The sequence below is a fragment of the Haematobia irritans genome, chromosome 3 (assembly GCF_050003625.1).
Source record: "Haematobia irritans isolate KBUSLIRL chromosome 3, ASM5000362v1, whole genome shotgun sequence".
Classification (NCBI taxonomy): Eukaryota; Metazoa; Arthropoda; class Insecta; order Diptera; family Muscidae; genus Haematobia; species Haematobia irritans.
Genome location: NC_134399.1, coordinates 38,428,594 through 38,449,268, shown reverse-complemented (window position 1 = coordinate 38,449,268; position 20,675 = coordinate 38,428,594). Strand labels below are relative to the sequence as shown.

Sequence of the window (20,675 nt, the reverse complement as noted above, 5' to 3'; positions counted from 1 at the left end):
GATAATGTCGTTCGTTTTGAAGGTTCCGTTAAAAGTTTGAAAATTGTAAAACTTGAAAGTTGTATTCTGTTCGTTTTTTACACCATAGACAACAGCATGAATGATGTTTAATGACCTCAAATAGATGAGCTGAAGATGTATTATGTGGTTCCACTTTATTTACAGAGTTCAACGGTAGAAGGCCAATTCGAAGTATGTGTATGAAAAAGAATGTTAAGTTCACTTTTTAAATATGTAAGCGCCTAAAGTAAGAACTAATTTTATTCACCATCTACAGAGTCAATTCAGATTGATATTTAGGGGTCGACTAATTGACTTTTGATAGTTTTCAAATTCGACTAATCAACTTTTGCAAATGTGAGCTGAAGCGGTTCCTTCAAATAAATGGTAAATAGATCCTTCTTAGAATTCTGTTGCTCTATTGATATGGCAATGAGTACATTTATGAAGAAACGAAGCAATTTTTCAGTAAATTTGCATTTTGTAATTCCATTTCGTCCAATGTTCTTATTAAGGTTTTCAGCATTTGTGCCATGCACCCAGCAATGTAATACGCAGGATACTACCACGCTTGAATAATAAATTAATTAAAGCCTGAACAATAAATTAATTATATAAAAATAGTAGATTTATTGTTTATTTCTCGTAAAATATATTGTTATTACTTATCAATTTTGAACTACGTTAACTCCAAGCTTGTTTGGTAATAAGAGTTTTTACTTGAATATAAGCCCGGTCACTAACTGGATACACCATTCAAAACGGCCAAATTTTGAATGAGTTGCTTTTGATGGGTTGAATCTTGATAAGGTGGAAGGAAGGGTATTATTTGGACAACTAGTTGCCGTTCGATTTTAATGAGCCTCTAAAGTTTTTTCGCCAAATTCGATTTTAGACACGTTTTTGCAATTTTTTTGCAGTCATCAGCAAAGTTGTAGCTCTTAACTCGACCAACAGAAATGATGAATATATTAAGTCGGAAATTTTTCTTCGTGATGAAAACTGCAAAAATGTCGAAAAAATACCACTTTTATCACAGATTTATTCCGTTTTGTAAGGGAAGGGAAGGGAAGAAATGTAGCCTAAAAATTATGAACAACTTTCCACTACATACCAAATTCATACGACCAATTCTTGACAAGCATTTCTACAATTTCATTTTTTTTATACCCTGCGCCAAATCAGGGTAATCAAAGTCTAGGTCGCAGTTTTAGTCCAATCTACTTCAATCGCCCGATATGGACTTATATGGCCACAGAAACCAGAGTTTTATCCTAATTTGCTTAAAATTTTGCACAAGAAAAACAATTAGTACTATAGTCAAGTGTGCCAAATTTTATTGAAATCGGTTCAGATTTAGATATAGCTCCCATATATATTTCGCTCGATATGGACTAATACGGTCCCAGAAGCCAGAGTTTTACCCCAATAGCTAGAATAGAATAGCTAAAAGCAAAACTAGTCCGTTTTGTTTAAAATTTTATTAAATTAAATTAGCGTAGCTAGACAATATTCCTAGTGGGGGGCTATAGCCCCCCCCCCCTTAATTTTTCTTCCAAAAACAAAATTTTACCACGAAAAGAAAATCGCCAATGATATTCGCTTGTCTTAAATTTCGTTGTGGTGGAAGTAAATAATATTTTTGTGTGTACGGAACCTATATCCAAATACCAACTTTTTTATCAAAATTTTTCATATGCTATAGCCTTAAATTATAAAATTTGAAACCATGTAATTTGTTTCCTTCTTGATGTTGCATATATACTCAGTAATTATGCGCCAACCATCAATGGTGTAAGGTCAAAATTTTATTATTATTCGCTAAAGTATATTTATGATTTATCGGTCGATAGCTATGTATTAGAAGTATAGGGAAATTTAAGTAACTCCTACAAGTTTTCGATTTAGCAGTGGCGATTTTACAAGGAAAATAAGAAAAACATATATTTGGCAACTATATCTAAATCTGAACCGATTTTTGGTGTGCATAGTTACAATGTTATTTCTACTCCCTGTTCAAAATTTCACGTAAGTCGGATTACAATTTTGACCTCTGTGGCAATATGAGTGAAAATCGGGGGGAAAGATATATATGGGAGCTACATATAAATCTGAATCGATTTCTACCAAATTTGGCATGCATAGCTACAATATCAATTCTATTGCCTATGCAAAATTTGAAGCAAATTAGGTCAAAACTTTGGCTTCTGGGGCCATATAAGTGTATATCGGGCGAAAGATATATATGGGAGCTGTATCTAAATCGGAACCGATTTCAACAAAATTTGGCATGCAAAGCTACAATATTAATTCTACTCTCTGTGCAAACTTTAAAGCAAATTAGGGCAAAACTCTGGCTTCTGGGGCCATATAAGTCCATATCGGAGCTATATATGGAAGCTATATATAAATCTGAACCGATTTCAACCAAATTTGGCACGCATAGCTACAATGCTAATTCTACTCCCTGTGCAAAATTTCAACCAAATTGGGGTAAAACTCTGGCTTCTGGGGCCATATAAGTCCATATCGGAGGTATATATGGGACCTATATTTAAATCTGAACCGATTTCAACCAAATTCAGCACACTTTACGACACTGTCAATTGCACTCCTTGTGCAAAATTTAAAGTAAATCAGGCTGAAATTCTGGATTCTGGAGCTATATTAGTAGGTATCGGGCGAAAGATATATATGGGAGCTATATCTAAATCTGAACCGATTTCGATGAAATTTTGCACAATTAAAGGGTGGTAAATTAGATTACTTTGTGGCCAATGTGACGCTAATCGGTGAGTAAATGAACGCAATCTGACCCCAACATAATTATATTTTAGTTCATGGAATTATTATGTTTTGAGTAAGATTCCTTGACCTTTACCATTTTTGCGTACGTTAGTTAAATGTACCAAAAAGGGAGAAATTATTCACAAATGAAGCATAAATATTTACTAAATTCGTGTCTCCAACAAAATAGTTCAGAATTTCTTTAATTTTGTAAATTTTCACAATATTGAAAATTTTTAACTTCAATTTTTTTTATCAAACTACGAAATTTTCTATGCTTTTTATACCCTGCTCCACACTGTGGAACAGGGTATAATAAGTTAGTGCATATGTTTGCAACACCCAGAAGGAGACGAGATAGACACTGGGTGTTGTTTGCAACACCCAGAAGGAGACGAGATAGACACATGGTGTCTTTGGCAAAAATGCTCAGGGTGGGCTCCTGAGTCGATATAGCCATGTCCGTCTGTCCGTGAACACATTTTCGTAATCAAAGTCTAGGTCGCAGTTTTAGTCCAATCGAAAAATTTGGCACAAGTATGAGTTTTGGCTCAGAATAGATCCCTATTGATTTTGGAAGAAATCGGTTCAGATTTAGATATAGCTCCCATATATATATTTCGCCCGATATGGACTTATATGGCCCCAGAAGCCAGAGTTTTACCCTAAGTTGCTTAGAATTTTGCACAAGAAGAACAATTAGTACTATAGTCAATTGTGCCAAATTTTATTGAAATCCGTTCAGATTTAGATATAGCTCCCATATATATCTTTCGCCCGATATGGACTAATACGGTCCCAGAAGCCAGAGTTTTAGCCCAATTTAGTTGAAATTTTGCACAGGGAGTAGAATTAGTATTGTAGCTATGCGTGCCAAATTTGGTTGAAATCGGTTCAGATTTAGATATAGCTCCCATATATAGCTTTCGCCCGATTTACACTCATATGACCACAGAGGACAATTTTTTGCTCCGATTTAGTTGAAATTTTGCACTGGGAGTAGAATTAGCATTGTTGCTATGCGTGCCAAATTTGGTTGAAATCGGTTCAGATTTAGATATAGCTCCCATATATATGTTTTTCTGATTTCGACAAAAATGGTCAAAATACCAACATTTTCCTTGTAAAATCGCCACTGCTTAGTAAAAATGACTCTAATAATAAAAATAACTCTAATTTTCCTAAACTTCTAATACAAATATATCGAGCGATAAATCATAAATAAACTTTTTCGAAGTTTCCTCAAAATTGCTTCAGATTTAAACGTTTCCCATATTTTTTTACTAACATTGTGTTCCACCCTAGTGCATTAGCCGACTTAAATTTTGAGTCTATAGATTTTGTAGAAGTCTATCAAATTCTTCCAGATCGAGTGATATTTAAATGTATGTATTTGGGACAAACCTTTATATATAGCCCCCAACACATTTGACGGATGTGATATGGTATCGAAAATTTAGATCTACAAAGTGGTGCAGGGTATAATATAATCGGCCCCGCCCGACTTTAGACTTTCCTTACTTGTTTTTATTGTATAAGTGATTTGCATGTTACTATAGTTTTTTTACAATGATAAATTACATTACATTCTTCATGATTGTGAAATACTACACACATAGATTAATTGATGAAATTCATTGCTAAAACTTCTGGTACACACAAAGAAAAACCTTTGGAAAAAGCTTTTGTTTTGTTAGATTTTTTTGAATTTCTTCGAAAATATCAAATTTTATCACAAAAAAATTATTGCAAAATTTTAATTTTTGCAATAAACAAAATAATTTTTGATCCAAAAACACAGTCAATTTCGTTTATATCAAGCATTGTTATTTTCGGACTTTTAGAGTTTAATAAGAAAAATTTTGAAATTTTATAGTAAAAATGTAACATAGTAGTATGTATGTTAATGTCGAACATCTTTATGGATCCTTCCGAAGCTATTTGAAATATATGTAAAAAAAAAACTTTTTGGTGTTCGGTCGAAGCAGGGATTGAACCCACGACCTTCGGTATGCAAGCGGGCATGCTAACCATTCATCCACGGCGATCAAATAAATGTATGTTTCTCTTAAACAAAGTTTCTTTGGCCCGTGGGCGCCGGAAACTATGCTATATAAATATAACTGTTTGACCGTTTGCGTTGCTTGTGCGTTGATGGCTATACCGATAGTTGTCTGTTGATCACAATAACAGCTACACCCTCAAAAAATCGCTTCTGTAACATATACTCCCAAACACATTTTGCATGTAAAACTTCACTGCACACTTCAAGCATGTACATTTTTGGGGATTGTCCAAACATTTATATATTTGATTTCTTCCAATATATAATATGTTTGAAAGCATATTGGTGTAAACAATATAATATGTTTGAGTAGTCTAAGTTCCAAACATTTCGTATTTTTCCATCCAAATTCAATAATGTTGCCTTCCAAAAAAACTATATGTTATTATGTGAACATTTATTATGTTTGGAAGCATTTTGAGCCCAAAAATATTATATGCTTAGAAGAATTTTCTCCCAAGGAAGATTGTGCTCAAATTTTTTTTCTGCCTAATTGTATATTTTTTCACATCTTTCTCACTTCCACGAGTTTTTTAGTTCTTAGCACCTTTTTCTGTAATACAAACATTGTAGAAGAAATTATTCAATTTTATAATTTTTTTTAAATTTTACCTTTTGCCGGACGGGGATTCGAACAGCGGACCACACAGTTTGTAAGCCAGCACACTATCCACTGGGCTACGTAGCTGTTATGGTCACCAATAGATAATTATCCATATAAGTTATATTTATATAACATAGCTTGCGGCGCCCACGAGCCGATGCAAACATAACTTTGTTTAAAAGAAACATACATTTGTTGCCGGCGTGGAGCAGTGGTTGGTTCGTCCGCCTTGCATACCAAGGGTCCTGGGTTTGATCCCTGCTTCGACCGAACACCATTTTTGTACATGTATTTTTTTACATATATTCCAGATACGTTCGGAAGATCCCGAAAAGGTGTTCAACATTACATATTACTATATTAGCTATTACTACTACTACTATATTAGGGAGCCACCGTGGTGCAATGGTTAGCGTGCCCGCCTTGCATACACAAGATCGTGGGTTCGATTCCTGCTTCGACCGAACACCAAAAGTTTTTCAGCGGTGGATTATCCTACCTCAGTAATGCTGGTGACATTTCGTCGGCCATTTGGACTCGGCTATAAAAAGGAGGTCCCTTGTCGTTGAGCTTAACATAGAATCGGGCAGCACTCAGTGATAAGAGAGAAGTTCACCAATGTGGTATCACAATGGACTGAATAGTCTAAGTGAGCTTGATACATCGGGCTACCACCTAACCTAACATAACCTACTATATTACATTTTTACTACGAAATTGTAAAGTGTGCCTTATAAAAGACTTAAAGTCAGAAAAGAACAGTGCTTGATATAAACGAAATGGAAATTCAAATCAAATATTATTTTTGTATTGCAAAAATAAACATTTTGTAACAAAAAAAAGGTCTTTGTATACAACTTTGAAATTTTCGAGGAAATTAAAAACTCTTACAAAAGAAGAACGTGAAGTCGAGTATATATATAAATATTTTTCTATCGAATCCTAAAGTTAACGATAGTCGTTCAAAAGCACATTATATTTAAATTCTAAACAATAATTTTACAACCAACACATAAATTTATTTAGGTGTGAACCATTGTTTGCTAGCTTGTAACACCATTAATTTAGACATACAAATAAATATGAATTTCTATTAACGAATAATTTTGTACTTAATTTCATTTTTAAGACCGGTATAAAGTTGGCATTATCGCGTTAAAATGACCATGTTTACCCTTTTACTTTTCTTTAATAATTTATGTTAATGAAAATAAACTTATTCAATTGTTGCTTTGGATCATTCCCAACCAAGTTATAATACAATTTGCCGAAAAGTTATAATGTTATTCTGGTTTTACCAATTCGAGTTTTGCCGCCAAAATGAGAAATAATTTTAGCGGCAAAACTCGAACTCAATGCTTTTATTTTCGAAAGTATCCGTCAACTCCTCTTGGACTACTTGTTAATAAAGAGGAACTAAACATTGCTTTTATAGATCTTAACATACTGTTTAATTTTTCACAGTTTCCTCCTGTTTTTATTTTACTGTCAACTCTAAAAAGAGTACACTGAAAAAAATATTGTCGTGAGGCCAAAGATTTCATATCCTTAAAATAAGAATACAAATTTTGCGTAGCTAAGAAGACTTATTTCTATATATAGAGTTTTTTCTTTGTTCAAAAGTCGATAAACTTTTCAATGAAGTCGTGTTGTCCTTATAATTAAGTGATTTGACTTAAAAACGGGTATCATAACATGAAAGAAAAAATTTTTGGACTAAGGTCAACTTGACTTTAATAATTCAGAAAAATTCTTTAAAATTAATGAAATTGTCTTGAAATTTATTGCATTTTTGCATCTTGACTACAAAGCAAAAAATTGTTCAAAATAGGACATGTTTTTCAACACTTTAATTTAAATAGGTTTTTTACTTGAAACATAGCATAATTTCTACTGCAAGTCTTGTTTTTAACGGGCTTTGATAGCATATGAAAAAAAAAACAAGTATATACGGCCGTAAGTTCGGCCAGGCCGAAGCTTATGTACCCTCCACCATGGATTGCGTAGAAACTTCTACTGAAGCCGATGGCATGGTATCTTAAAACTTCCTTACAACGTAATATATACCACATAGTCCATACGTTATATATATTCAACTACAAAAGGGCCGATAAAATACGTATATAATTAAGTTTAAAGTTTCTATAGAAATAAAATTTTGACAACATAATAATAAAATACAACATAATAATAAAATTTTGACAACATAAGAAATAAAATTTGGAAAAAATTTTCTATAGAAATAAAATTTGGAAAAAATTTTCTATAGAAATAAAATTTTGTCAAAATTTTCTACAGAAATAAAATTTTAACAAAATTTTCTATGGAAATAAAATTTTGACAAAATTTTCTATAGAAATAAAATTTGACAATGTTTTCTATAAAAATAAAATTTTGGTAGATTATTTTTGGCTCCAGTGGCAACCATGATTATGAACCGATATGGACCAATTTTTGTGTGATTGGGGATCGGCTATATATAACTATAGACCGATATGGGCATGGTTATTAGCGGCCTTATACTAACACCACGTTGCAAATTTCAACCGGATCGGATGAATTTTGCTCCTCCAAGAGGCTCCGGAGATCAAATCTGGGGAACGGTTTATATGGGGGCTATATATAATTATGGACCAATTCTTGCGTGTTTGTTAGAGACCACATTCTAACACCATGTTCCAAATTTCAACCAGATCGGATGAATTTTGCTCCTCCAAGAGGCTCCGGAGGACAAATCTGGGGATCGATTTATATGGGGGCTATATATAATTATGGACCGATATGGACCAATTCTTGCATGGTTGTTAGAGACTATATACTAACACCACGTACCAAATTTCTACCGGATCGAATGAAATTTGCTTCTCTTAGAGGCTCCGCAAGCCAAATCGGGGGATCGATTTATATGGGGGCTATATATAATTATGGACCGATGTGGACCAATTTTTGCATGGTTGTTAGAGACCATATACTAACACCATGTACCAAATTTCAGCCGGATTGGATGAAATTTGCTTCTCTTAGAGCAATCGCAAGTCAATTTTGAGGGTCCGTTTATATGAGGGCTATACGTTAAAGTGGACCGATATGGACCAATTTTCGCATGGTTGTTAGAGACCATATACTAACACCATGTACCAAATTTCAAATCGGATGAAATTTGCTTCTCTTAGAGCAATCGCAAGGCAAATTTAGGGGTCCGTTTATATGGGGGCTATACGTAAAAGTGCACCGATATGGCCCATTTGCAATACCATCGGACCTACATCAATAACAACTACTTGTGCCAAGTTTCAAGTCGATAGCTTGTTTCGTTCGGAAGTTAGCGTGATTTCAACAGACGGACGGACGGACATGCTCAGATCGACTAAGAATTTCACCATGACCCAGAATATATATACATTGTGGGGTCTTAGAGCAATATTTCGATGTGTTACAAACGGAATGACAAAGTTAATATACCCCCATCCTATGGTGGAGGGTATAAAAACTGTAAAAGCGAAAAATTAAAATTTGCTCCGTAGAGTCAAGTACACAAAACCCTAATTTAAAAGAGAATTGTATAATTAAAATATCCTTACTTGTACTCTCCACTTCTTTGGCTCGGAATCAATACCAAAATTGTTAAAGTAGAGACAAAATCTTTGGAACCGGACATGTTTTTTCAGTGTATAGTGCCCTTTCGTTAGTTTTTATGAAGATCCCTTTGTAATTTTTATATTTTCCACTGTTTTTGTTTTTAATTTCCTTTGTTTGAATATTTTGACTTACTCGTCCTACGTTCCGATTTGTTTTGACGAAACAAAAAACAAATTGTGCCCATGATACAATGATTGTAAGTAGCCTTAATCCATCAGGTGACTTTGAACGGCTCATCATAATGTCAAAAATATTGTTGACATTTTTAAATTATGTTGTTGTAATTAACGTCTTAAATTTAAATTGTATTTGAAATTCGGAAAAACAAAATTCAACGGAAAATGCGAAAGTGTTGTCTGTGTAACAAGCGGGTAAATGGTGAAAATGGTCCATTTTTTTCTATTCCCAAAGACGAACGAAGAAAGTGCAAATGGATGGGAATTTTTCAAAAGGTTTTTAAAAAAATGATTTTATCTGTGGGGACCACTTTTTGCCTGAATACATTATAAAACGCGCCAATAATTTTATGCTTCTTCCAACTGCAGAGCCATTCATGGTGGAAAGTATTTTAATGAAAGAGTAAGTAATTTGGAGTTATATCAACGAAAACCATAATAATATTTGTGTTTAGGGAAATTCATCTACCGATGGTTGATGATTCCAAATATGTTTCTGGAGCTTATTTGGAAGACACAGATACAGCGATGGGGTATGCAAACATTACATTATCATTGTATATTTTAGCGATATTGACCACATATTTTTTAGAGAATTCGAAGAGATCCTTGAACAAGTGCAAGAAGAGTAAGACTATGACTACGTACTACTTTTTTTTTCAAAATACATCAAAACCAAAAATCGGTTATATTCGGAAAAAGTTCCCATATACGGTTTTCTCTGATATGGAGATAGACTTGTTCCGATTTTTATGGCATTCTCAATGAGTCTTTAAAAGTTTCATCTAAATCGGTTACTTTTTAGACATCACTTCCAATTTTCTTTTGACTTTAGAAGTTCCTTACATGTTTTACAATGATTTTATTTTCCTCATTTAGAGAGATGGAATCGAAATGTAATCATCACCAAAATTCTCAATTGCGAAAGAAAATTAAGGAGCTCGAGACCAAAACAAAGATTATTAAAAAATAAAAAATTACTCAAAATTAATTTATAATGTACATTTATAATGCTAACAATAAACCAATATAATTATTATTTATGGTCCCATTTACTTATTCAAAAGTAGTCGCAAAACAATAGGCCTCAGGATCTGCAGTAAGAGACTGAATTTGTCCAAATGTGTTAACATCAAGCTATTACAATCCATAACTGCTTCTCACCCAAATTTTTGCAATAACCGCAACAAGGGGCGGAAAATGTAACCAACCAATAGTCTTTTTTTCTTAACTTCGAGCGTTTATTAGCACCTAATATCTTAATTGTAGGGAAACAACGCCCAAATGTTTGTGCTCATCAGCATTCACAGTTCCTACTTTGATGATACCCTGAAAGCTTTGGCCATTTTTTTGCTAGACTCTGACAATGGCCACGCCAGTTTGCATAGAATTCAACAATCCAAATGACATCATCTTGATCCATAAGCCGATCAAAATTGGAAGGAGTTAGTTCAACAACAGCGTTACTGGGCGAGTACATGCCCCAAACAGTGGGCATAACTGGATACAGGAATTCCAAAAATATTGCACGCGTTTGAATCTTTTCACTCACAATGTGTTTTTTCAATACCGAACAAAAAAACATTTCTCATGAGCAACAGAAAATCAAAACAAACATTTTAGTATTTGTTTATTTACTTTTTACCGACATTTAGTTTGACGTTATGATGAGCTGCTTTTATGTTTTTGTTGTTATTTTTTTTTTTTCTACAGAGGCTACCTTACAATCATTGTATCATGATTGTGCCCATAATGCGAAAATGATAAAAAAACTCATGCTTTTTTCAAATGTCTTTTCTCTTGGTTCCGAATGAATATTCTCTCCGAATACTCATTTTAATATTCAAATTAAATAATATTTTCACTTAAGCATATCAAATTTTTGGCGAAGTCTTATATCACAACATATATATGTTTACTCCAAATTTGTAAATTTATATTTGTTTATATTCAAACATATTATATTTCTAATCATTTCTAGATTTTGTACGTAATTTCCAGGTTGGATGCAAAGACGACGTTAATAATAAAATCTTCGAAATGAAAATAGTTTTCTGTGCCAATTGGTGACAACCGCAACCACAACCACTAAATTGGAATTAATAATTTCGAGTAGGTTGAAAAGCTGGGAATTAAGTTTAATTTTACTGAAAACATAAAATGTATGTTTTAAATGTCGTCAAATTATATTTTTCCGCGGCAAGTATTATTTCTATTTTTAGTGTAACTTTCCCAAAAATATCGCGTTTGGACGTTCGTTGTAAGAATTATATGATTCTGTGCAAACATTTTTTGTATTAAAAAATTTATTCACGTGAACATATTATGTTGTAACATATTAACATATCGATTACAAACATAATATACTAGTTTTCAAACACAATATGTGTGGGTACAAACATATTGTGTTAATTTTTTTTTTGTCCCAAACTTCTTATTTTGTATCCAAACATATAAAAAGCACACTTTTTCCTCCGTGTACGTAGCCCAGTGTATAGTGTATTGGCTTACAAATTCCATGGTCCGCGGTTCGATTCTCCGTCCAGGCGAAAGGAATAATTTTAAAAATTTATAAAATCGAATAAATTCTTCTACATTGTTTGTATTACAGAAAAAGGTAAAAAAGAACTAAAAAGCCTCTTGGAAGTGAATAAGATGTGAGGGAAGGTGCAATTAGCCAGAAAAAGAATAAAGGTTTATGACAAAAAGTATATACTTTTCTTCCAAATAAACTTCCTTACATCGAAAAGCAAATGGGAAACGATATTTCTTTGTCTAATGGCGTTTTCGATTTGCAAAAAATATGTTGCCTTGGTGTTATACTACTTTTTTCCTCATTGTATTTTCGCCCAAATGACAGTGTCGTTCCAAAGTTATTGCTAATTCATAATATTTTGAAGGATACAGGGTCCAAAATCTATGATAGTGTCCTTCATATTTTGCAATCAATTTCGAGGATGTTGCCCCTTTTTCCCAATCGAAATGGCCATAAAATTCCGTTTGGGAGGAAAGAATTATTTTCTTGCATGCAAATTTAAATATTCTTCAATTAGGAAACAAACAAAAAATCTCTTATATCCGACGGAATTTCATTACATTCCAACGGTCGCCTATATTTTGCCCATATTTCGAAGGTATCCGCTTGTAAGAGATTTATTTTAACGTGATGAAATTATCACAAAAATTGTCCACTTTTGAGGGCTATCCATTTTTCCCAGTGTCCAACTTTAAGAGGTTTCACTGTATTTTTATTACGCTCCATTTTATTCATGCAAATCTTTGAAGATATTCACTAGGCAAACACGGCCCAACAATGTATTTGAACTTCGAGTGCATTGATGATGAATCCTTATGGAATAGAGGACAAAGTTCGGACACAATCGAGTTAGCAAAACGGATGTGACTTTCTGCTCAAGTATTCGTATGTAATAAACCCCAATGTATTGATGATATATTCAACTAAAATCCTTACAATGTTAACGAATAATTGCCACTACATTTCAAAAAAAAAAAAAGAAAACTCGACAATTCATCGAAGACAAATACAACAAAAGGATCGAACTAGAAACGTAGCCTAATCTCGGACATAGAACAATGTAATGGTCTTGGACTCTGTATTTAGATGACGAATATTGTGTACTGGCTCTGCTGCAGGCTAGTGGTTGAGCTAGATTATGGTCGTCGTTACCGTCAAAAACTGTTGTGCGATGTGGAGGCCTTTGCCGTCTACCGTTTGTTGTATCCGGTTTAAATTGAAACATTCAACTGAAATCCATTGGTGCAGAGTTGCAATGCGCATGACCATAAAACAAAGCAGAACATCCTTTTTTAGCGGCTGCGATTGTGTTTGATATGAGTATGTGTGTGTGTGAGCGAGTGTGTGATTTCATGTTCGCTTACTTTCTTTAGTTGGATTTGTGAGTGCGAGTGTATAGCAGTGAAAGTGGAGAAAAAAAGCTTTTTTAATAAAACAAACCCTTCTCGATGGTGAATTTGTATGCATGCATATTGCATACACTGCCGTGATGTGGAAATAGGCTCTCTATACAATCACACTCACACACAGACACGCATACTTGGAATCGTCAATATAGCTGTATATACACTGTTGTGATAAAAAGCTAACGAGAAACTTCCGTTTGTCATACAATATGCATGATGAGCCAATGAGGATTGAGACTATGGCGTGGCAGAGGCACTTGATGGACACCTTTTGGCCTCTGGAAAATTGGGGGTGGAACTTGCGCCTGGGCACGCCTCTTATAAATTATGGAAACATGTCCTCCCCAAAATAAACTGGAGTTAGTAAAACTCATCATAGAATTCTTTATCACACGGCCGTTGTCTAGTTGTGAAATCTGTTCGGGTCCGTTTAGTTTAAACAATAGCAGCAGATACTTACACTTACTTACTTACTTACTTAGTGCTTCTTGCAACTCACTCGTGGGCCAACAAATCCTACTCGAGATACAATAATTATACCCATAACAGTGCGTGTTTGTTATCCAAGTGGCCGACCACGACCACCACCAGACCAAACGACCGAGCAGCCAGCTAGGCAGTCAGTCAACCAGCCAGCCAACCAACCAACGAGCCAAAAGGCAGCCAAACAACCTACTTCATAATTTATCAAGCTTATTTGTGATTCATAGTTAGTATTCTTCGTTATTTCATTATCAATTGTGATCAATTTTATAATTAAAGTTTCATATCCGGCGGCGGCGGTGGTGATGAAGATGATGATTAATGAATGATTTGCATAGCGACATACATCCCAAAATACCAGGATAACAAGTGGAAAATCGTATTGAAAACACAAAAAATATATAGGGCGTCCAAAGGACCTTGTTTGTCCTCTCAAGTGTTGCGTCCTTTAATTGTGCATTAAATAAATTTAGAATATATCGAAAAAAATCGCCTTTTTCCAAGGCATGTGAGTGTGTGTGAGTGAGTGTACGTGGAATCCCTATTAAGCCCCAGCAACTGGTGATCAAATCAAAACAAACAAAGAAACCCCAGAATTGCAGTTAAAGTACCCAAATTTTGGATCCTCAAAAAAAAATCTTAGAAATATAAAGCCTTCACTGGCCTTGAACCGGTTCAAAATTTGTGTTGTCCTGCTTTGCTTGAGCAGGATTTGTTTTTGAAATTATCTAAAAGTGCTTCAAAATTTACTCTCCAACGACTTTTGACGCCTCCAGGGCGTTCAAACTAGAAGAAGATTTCGTGGGAGGCTGCATGACCATGTCGATGTATTCATCGACGGATAAAATGAAAATGTCGGCGCCCAGTTGTTTTCCAGGTCGCTACAGTCCTTCCTATAGAAGTTCCGAACAAATGAGGCGCTGCATGCCAAATCCTTCGGTAAGTATTTAGAACTCTATTAAAAATTAATACGAACTATCAACAAAAAACAGCATATTAGTTATAAAAAAAAGAAATCATTCAATACAATGAATGTAATAGAATTATTAAATCAGTTTGTTTACTGTCATAATAGAATTAATAATTAATTAATAAAAAGACAAATAATGAAAATATAATGAATTAGTTTTGTATATAAGAGAAATTAGATCGGTAAACATTTTTTTAGAATGGCAAACATATTTTTAGATAATAAAAAACTTACATCATTGATCTGATATTAATATTTGCACAACATTTTCATCTATACGATTATTATTTTTTTTTATTCCAAGAAGATTGAATTACGTGTAATGTGATTTCAATTTAAAATCGTCCTTCTCTTCTGAAGGACGAAATTTTAGACAACTATAGTTTTTTTTAACACAAAAAAATATTCATTACAAGAAAATAAATAAAATTGAGAGCAATCATTGTATCACTCGTCAGAAAGTGTTAAATTTTATCGCCATTAGACCATAAAATCTTTTTAAAGGATAAGGACCGGATTGCTTTCTAGAGTCATTCAAATCAAAGTGAACCCACCATATTTTGTACGAATTTCCACTAAAAAAATATTTGCTTGATATTAAAGATTAAGCAAACCTAAATTTGAGGATGCGCAATTTACAAAACATTAAAGACGAATTTCTTTAAAATAATGAAATTTTAATTAAAATAAAGTTTAGAATCTTTGTTTCAAAATTTTTTTCGTTAAATTTAGGACGAAAATTTTATAAAATTGCATCCTTCCGTCAAAATTACATGTCTTTGAACTAAGCAAAATTTCCTTAAAGTAAAGAAACACATTTTTGATTTAAAGAAATCGTCCTTAAATTAACTGAAATATTAAATCTTTACATTTAAGATAAAAGCGTTTCAAATATGGACTAAGATTTTTTTTGAGGATTTAGCATCTCGGGTTTAAAGTTTGTCCGGAATTGAGAAAACATTTTTTACTTTGAAGTATCCGTCATAATTTGGATTTTTAAACTGGCATGTGATTGCACGTTATACCGCGAAAAAAAATGAAAATTCGATATATGAGATTTGTATCCTAATTTTACTTTTATTGATCCCAGATTTAACAGATGTGTCGCTAAACAATGTATTTATTTTAAGGAGGCAGCAACTTAGGCTAGGAATCAATACCAAAATCCTTAAGGGAAGGTCAAAATCTTTGGATCCATGTACAATGTTGTTTAGTGTCGAATTTAGTAAAATGATATATTCCATTTTTATAAAACTCTATTTCGCATTTTAGTAAAATTTTCTAACATTTCGCAAAATTTTTTATTATATCCAAAAATTTTACGAACTAAAGTAAAATGAAATCCGCTATAGAAAATTTCGTTGAATTTTTTCTGAGGGGTCCGATATATCCAAAAATTCTTATAACCAAAAATTCTTATAAATGCATTGTAGTGATGAGATTAAAAATAGTTGCCGTCGCATAAAAATTAAAAATAAAATAAAAACAAAATAAACATTTTCCCGCCGGGGTTATCAGATTCTTATATACCCAGCAAAAAAAAATTGGAAGTTCTTCTTAAGGCACAACTTTAAAATGACTTCCAAAAATGTCCTCCCAAAGATGGTCTTTATTTAAACTGTACAGGAATTTCTTAATTCAAATTTCTTAATTCAAATTTTTATAACTCGCTTTTATCAAATTTTAAATGGGTAATTTTAAGTTTGTTTTTTTCAAATCGGTCAAAAACAGATTACGAAACAATAAAATGATAAAAATTATTACAATTTTATCGAAAAAAAGTGATGAAGCCATTCTAGAAATAATATATTTATTTGAGGTAAAAGAATTAGAATACATTAAAATTCATAAAAAGTTATAAACATTATTTATTTGGCAAAATATCACAAAATTGTTTAATTCACATCTAAAACTCTGAATTTGGATCACACCTTAAGAAGTGATGCAAATTCAGTGCAACGGATATTTAAATGGTGGACATGCGTCCTATGACAAGTCCATGTTAAATTCATCGCTTCTACGCCAATTTTGCACCACTTCCGGATCCAAAAAGAACATTTTCACTACTTTTTTGGCTACGCTAAAATCCTTTAAGGATTTTAGTATTGATACTGAGCTAAAGGTACGGTTGTTACAAAATTTTTAATTTTTCAATAAAAAAAGTTATTTTTGAAACAACAACACAGTCCATTTCGTTTATATTAAACACTGTTCTTTTCTGACTTTAGGTCTTTAATAAGACACATTTTACAGTTCAAAATTTAATACACTACAATGTAATGTTGAACATATCTGGAATATATGTAAAAAAACAAAACAAAAAACTTTGGTCGAAGCAGGGATCGAACCCACGACCCTTGGCATGCAAGTCGGACGTAGCAACCACTGCTCCACGGTGCCAAACTAAATGTTTGTTTCTGTTAAATAAACTTTGTTTATTCGGTTCGTGGGCGCCGCAAGCTATGCTATATAAATATAACTTATATGGATATTTATCTATTGATGACCATAACAGGTACATAGCTCAGTGGTTAGTGTGTTGGCTTACAAAGTGCATGGCCCGCGGTTCGATTCTCTGTCCAGGCGAAAGGTATAAACATTTTAAAAATTTATAAAATCGTATAATTTCTTCTACATTGTTGGTATTACAGGAAAAGGTGTTAAGAACTAAAAACCTCGTGGATGTGAGAAAGATGTGAGGAAAAGTAGCAAGAAAACAATGTTTTTTTTTGAGTTTGTCTTTATGAAATTGTTTTTACATCCTGGAAAAGAATAAACGTTTATCACAAAAAGTATATACTTTTCTTCCAAATGCACTTCCTTACAGCGAAAAGCAAATGAGAAACGAACTTTGTTTGTCTAAAATTTCGTTTGGGAGGAAAGAATTATTTTTTTGCGTGTAGGTTCTATAAAATTAAAATTTTAATACATTTAATACAGATTTACCGAATTTTCATCCTCTTTTCACGATATATTAACAAAAGCTCTTCATGTACAACAAAATGCTTATATTATCCAAATGTTATGTTAAAATAATATTTTATCAATTTCAGAAATACGTTAAACCAAAGATACAAAACCCTCAATCCATAGTCTACATTTGAAGATTTTTTATCTATAATCCAAAAATTGAGATATTGAAATTTAAAGATTACTTGTTTAAATCAAAATTGCTTTTTTTATTTCGTGTCTTAAATTTGAGAAAACAATTTTTACACCAAATATTATGAATTTTCTATTAATTAATTTTTTTATTTGACCTTAATATTGAGTAAACTGCGTGTCCTAAAATTTAGGCTGCATTATTTTTTTACTATTAATAATATTTTTTTTAAGTATATATGAGAGGTGCCTATATCCGTTATCAACTTTAAGAAAAATGAACATTTTCACATACAGAAAACATGCTGCTAAAATATCTGTAGTTTTTACTTTAAAATAGAAAAAGTATATTTGAACATGTTTTAACAAAAGTAACATTACTCTGTTTTCATAAAAAGAAAATATTTTTTATAATCGGCTGTTAAAAAATCAGAAAAAATCAATAATAAATAAAAGTTAAAAATTAAATAAATAAAAAGTTTGCCGACGGAGGAACACTGAAAAATAGCCAGTAGTTAAATTAACGATAAATTTATTTATTTCTATTGCCAAAAATAATTTGGTTGTAGTTAAATTTTATTTTTTTCGAAATTTTCCACAGCCCAAAGAAATGTTCGTTTTAAAGTATGCCACCGTGGTGCAATGGTTAGCATGCCCGCCTTGCATACACAGGGTCGTGGATTCAAACCCAGTTTCGACCAAACACCAAAAAGTTTTTCAGCGGTGGATTATCCCACATCAGTAATGCTTGTGACATTTCTGAGTGTTTCAAAGCTTCTCTAAGTGGTTTCAATGCAATGTGGAACATCGTTCGGACTCGGCAATAAAAAGGAGGTCCCATGTCATTGAGCTTAACATGGAATCGGGCAGCACTCAGTGATAAGAGAGAAGTTCACCAATGTGGTATCACAATGGACTGAATAGTCTAAGTGAGCCTGATACATCGGGCTGCCACCTAACCTAACCTAACCTAACCTAACTAAAGTATGTCTCAAACATTTTGAACTAAACGTGGGTATAAAGTTCAATGACCGTACCCAAAAATTTATTAAAATGGCTATTGAAGGCATTCAATTTTCCTGATTTTAACAACACTTTGTACAAATCTCAGAATGTGAAGTACAATTTATTTAAATTTTCAGTTTATAGTTTACTTTTTTTCTGTGTATCTGATTCTTATGTATATTGGATTTTGTTTTGAGAATGTTTCATAAATTGCGGGGAAGTCTCAAATTTGGAACCCTATACCCATAGAAATTTCTGCTAAAGCCACAGTCGGTGTTTGCTGTTATATTTTTGTATTTGGTGGTCTAGCGGTCAACAATCCGTAACATTTTTATACACTGTTAGAAAAATATGTTTTTCATATGTTCCGATATAAACAAAATGTTTTTCGGGCACAATTTTTAAACACAATATATTTAAGTGCCAACATGTAATGTTCCTAAACTAACACTAAATGTTTGGGACACATATGTTAATATGTTAAAATATATTATGTTTGGGACATGAATGTTTCATAAAAATAATATGTGTGAATGTAAACATATATAAATTTACAAATTTCGAGTAAACATATATTTGTTTACAATTTCTGTGAACCGGTTGTATCTTGTTTCGGGAAACTGCTTTATGATAAGGCCAATAATTTGATATGCTTAAGTCTAAATATTATTTAATTTGAATATTAGAATGAGTATTTGGAGTAAAGAGAATAGACATTCGGAACCAAGAGCATAGAGATTTGAAAAAAACAGCATGTGTTTTCGCCTTGAGAGGAGAATTTTATGTATGCGTGGACAAGTGTTTTGTTTATCATTTTGGCATTATGGACACACATTTTTAACGGCCTTAAAGGTAAAAATGAAATTAAGTACAAAAGTTTTAAAGGCATTTAAAATTGTGTAAAATGCTAGTAAAAAAAACGGTTCACGCCTAAATAAATTTATGTGTACATTATAAAATTTTTTATGTATGTTTATACACACAAAAAAATATTTTTCTGATTCAATCACGAAATTAATTGATCCAATTAATTTTTTAATTGAAATGTCTTCAATCACGAAAATGATAGTATCAATCACAGTTTTAATTGGGCATAGAAAAAATCCTTGATTAAAAAATTAATTGATGTCATTAGCAATTTTCAATTAATTTTTTAATTGATTCAATTATAAATTTAATTGATTTTGAATGCAAACCCCAAGGTAACTATTTTCAAATGCTTTCTGAATTGGCTTAGAGTTTTTATTTTGATTAAGAAATGTTCATCACTTTTTTTAACTGACTTAGTCTTCTGAATTTGATTAAAAAGTTAATTCTATCAATTAATTTTTTAATTAAAAATTTTAAAATTTTCAATCATTGACTTAATTAACCTAATGTTTCTATCTTGATTAAAAAGTTAATTGTATCAATTAATTTATTAATTGAAAAAACATTCAACTCCAATTAACTTTTTAATTGGAAATATTCTGGTGATATTTTTTTCTGTGTACTCTTCTTTTGTTAGAGTTTTTGATTTTCTTCCAAAATTTCAAACTTTTATACCAAAAAAAGTTTTTTGTTATAAAATTGTTATTTTTGCAGTAAAAAAATAATATTTTATTCAAAAGCCATTTCGTTTATATCAAGCACTGTTTCTGACTGTAAATATTTAATAACCCGCATTTCGAAGTTTCATATAAAAATTTAATATAGTATAAATGTCTAAATTACAAAAAAAATTGGTTCGGTCGGAGCAGGAATTGAACCCACGACCCTTTGCATGCATGGCAGACATGCTAACCACTGCTCCACGTGGCCAATAAATGTATGTTTCTTTTAAATAATGTTATGTTTGCATGGGCTCGTGGGCGCTGCAAACTATGCTATATAAATGTAACTTATAACGATAATTGTCTACTG

General features: G+C 32.3%; 1 protein-coding gene and 2 long non-coding RNA genes across 6 annotated transcripts in view; 2 read left to right on the top strand and 1 right to left on the bottom strand.

Annotated features, from left to right (window-relative positions):
- Positions 1–628: 628 nt before the first annotated feature.
- On the bottom strand, positions 629–12,998 carry LOC142229783 (uncharacterized). Its single transcript, XR_012720490.1, has 2 exons — positions 12,960–12,998; positions 629–1,002 (listed from the first exon to the last, which is right to left on the bottom strand). It is a non-coding gene; the product is annotated as an uncharacterized LOC142229783 (long non-coding RNA).
- LOC142230338 (uncharacterized) lies at positions 9,379–10,310 on the top strand. Its single transcript, XR_012720658.1, has 3 exons — positions 9,379–9,674; positions 9,727–9,804; positions 9,864–10,310. It is a non-coding gene; the product is annotated as an uncharacterized LOC142230338 (long non-coding RNA).
- The window catches only part of acj6 (abnormal chemosensory protein 6), a 102,071-nt gene continuing 94,264 nt past the window's right edge, over positions 12,869–20,675 (top strand). For 2 of the 4 annotated variants that reach the window (XM_075300361.1, XM_075300359.1), the window contains exon 1: positions 12,869–14,635. In XM_075300361.1, coding sequence (XP_075156476.1) covers positions 14,510–14,635 — 126 coding nt within the window. In that variant the 5' untranslated portion in view covers positions 12,869–14,509. The remainder of the gene's footprint in view (positions 14,636–20,675) is intronic. The other 2 variants (XM_075300362.1, XM_075300360.1) reach the window with 1 other exon arrangement.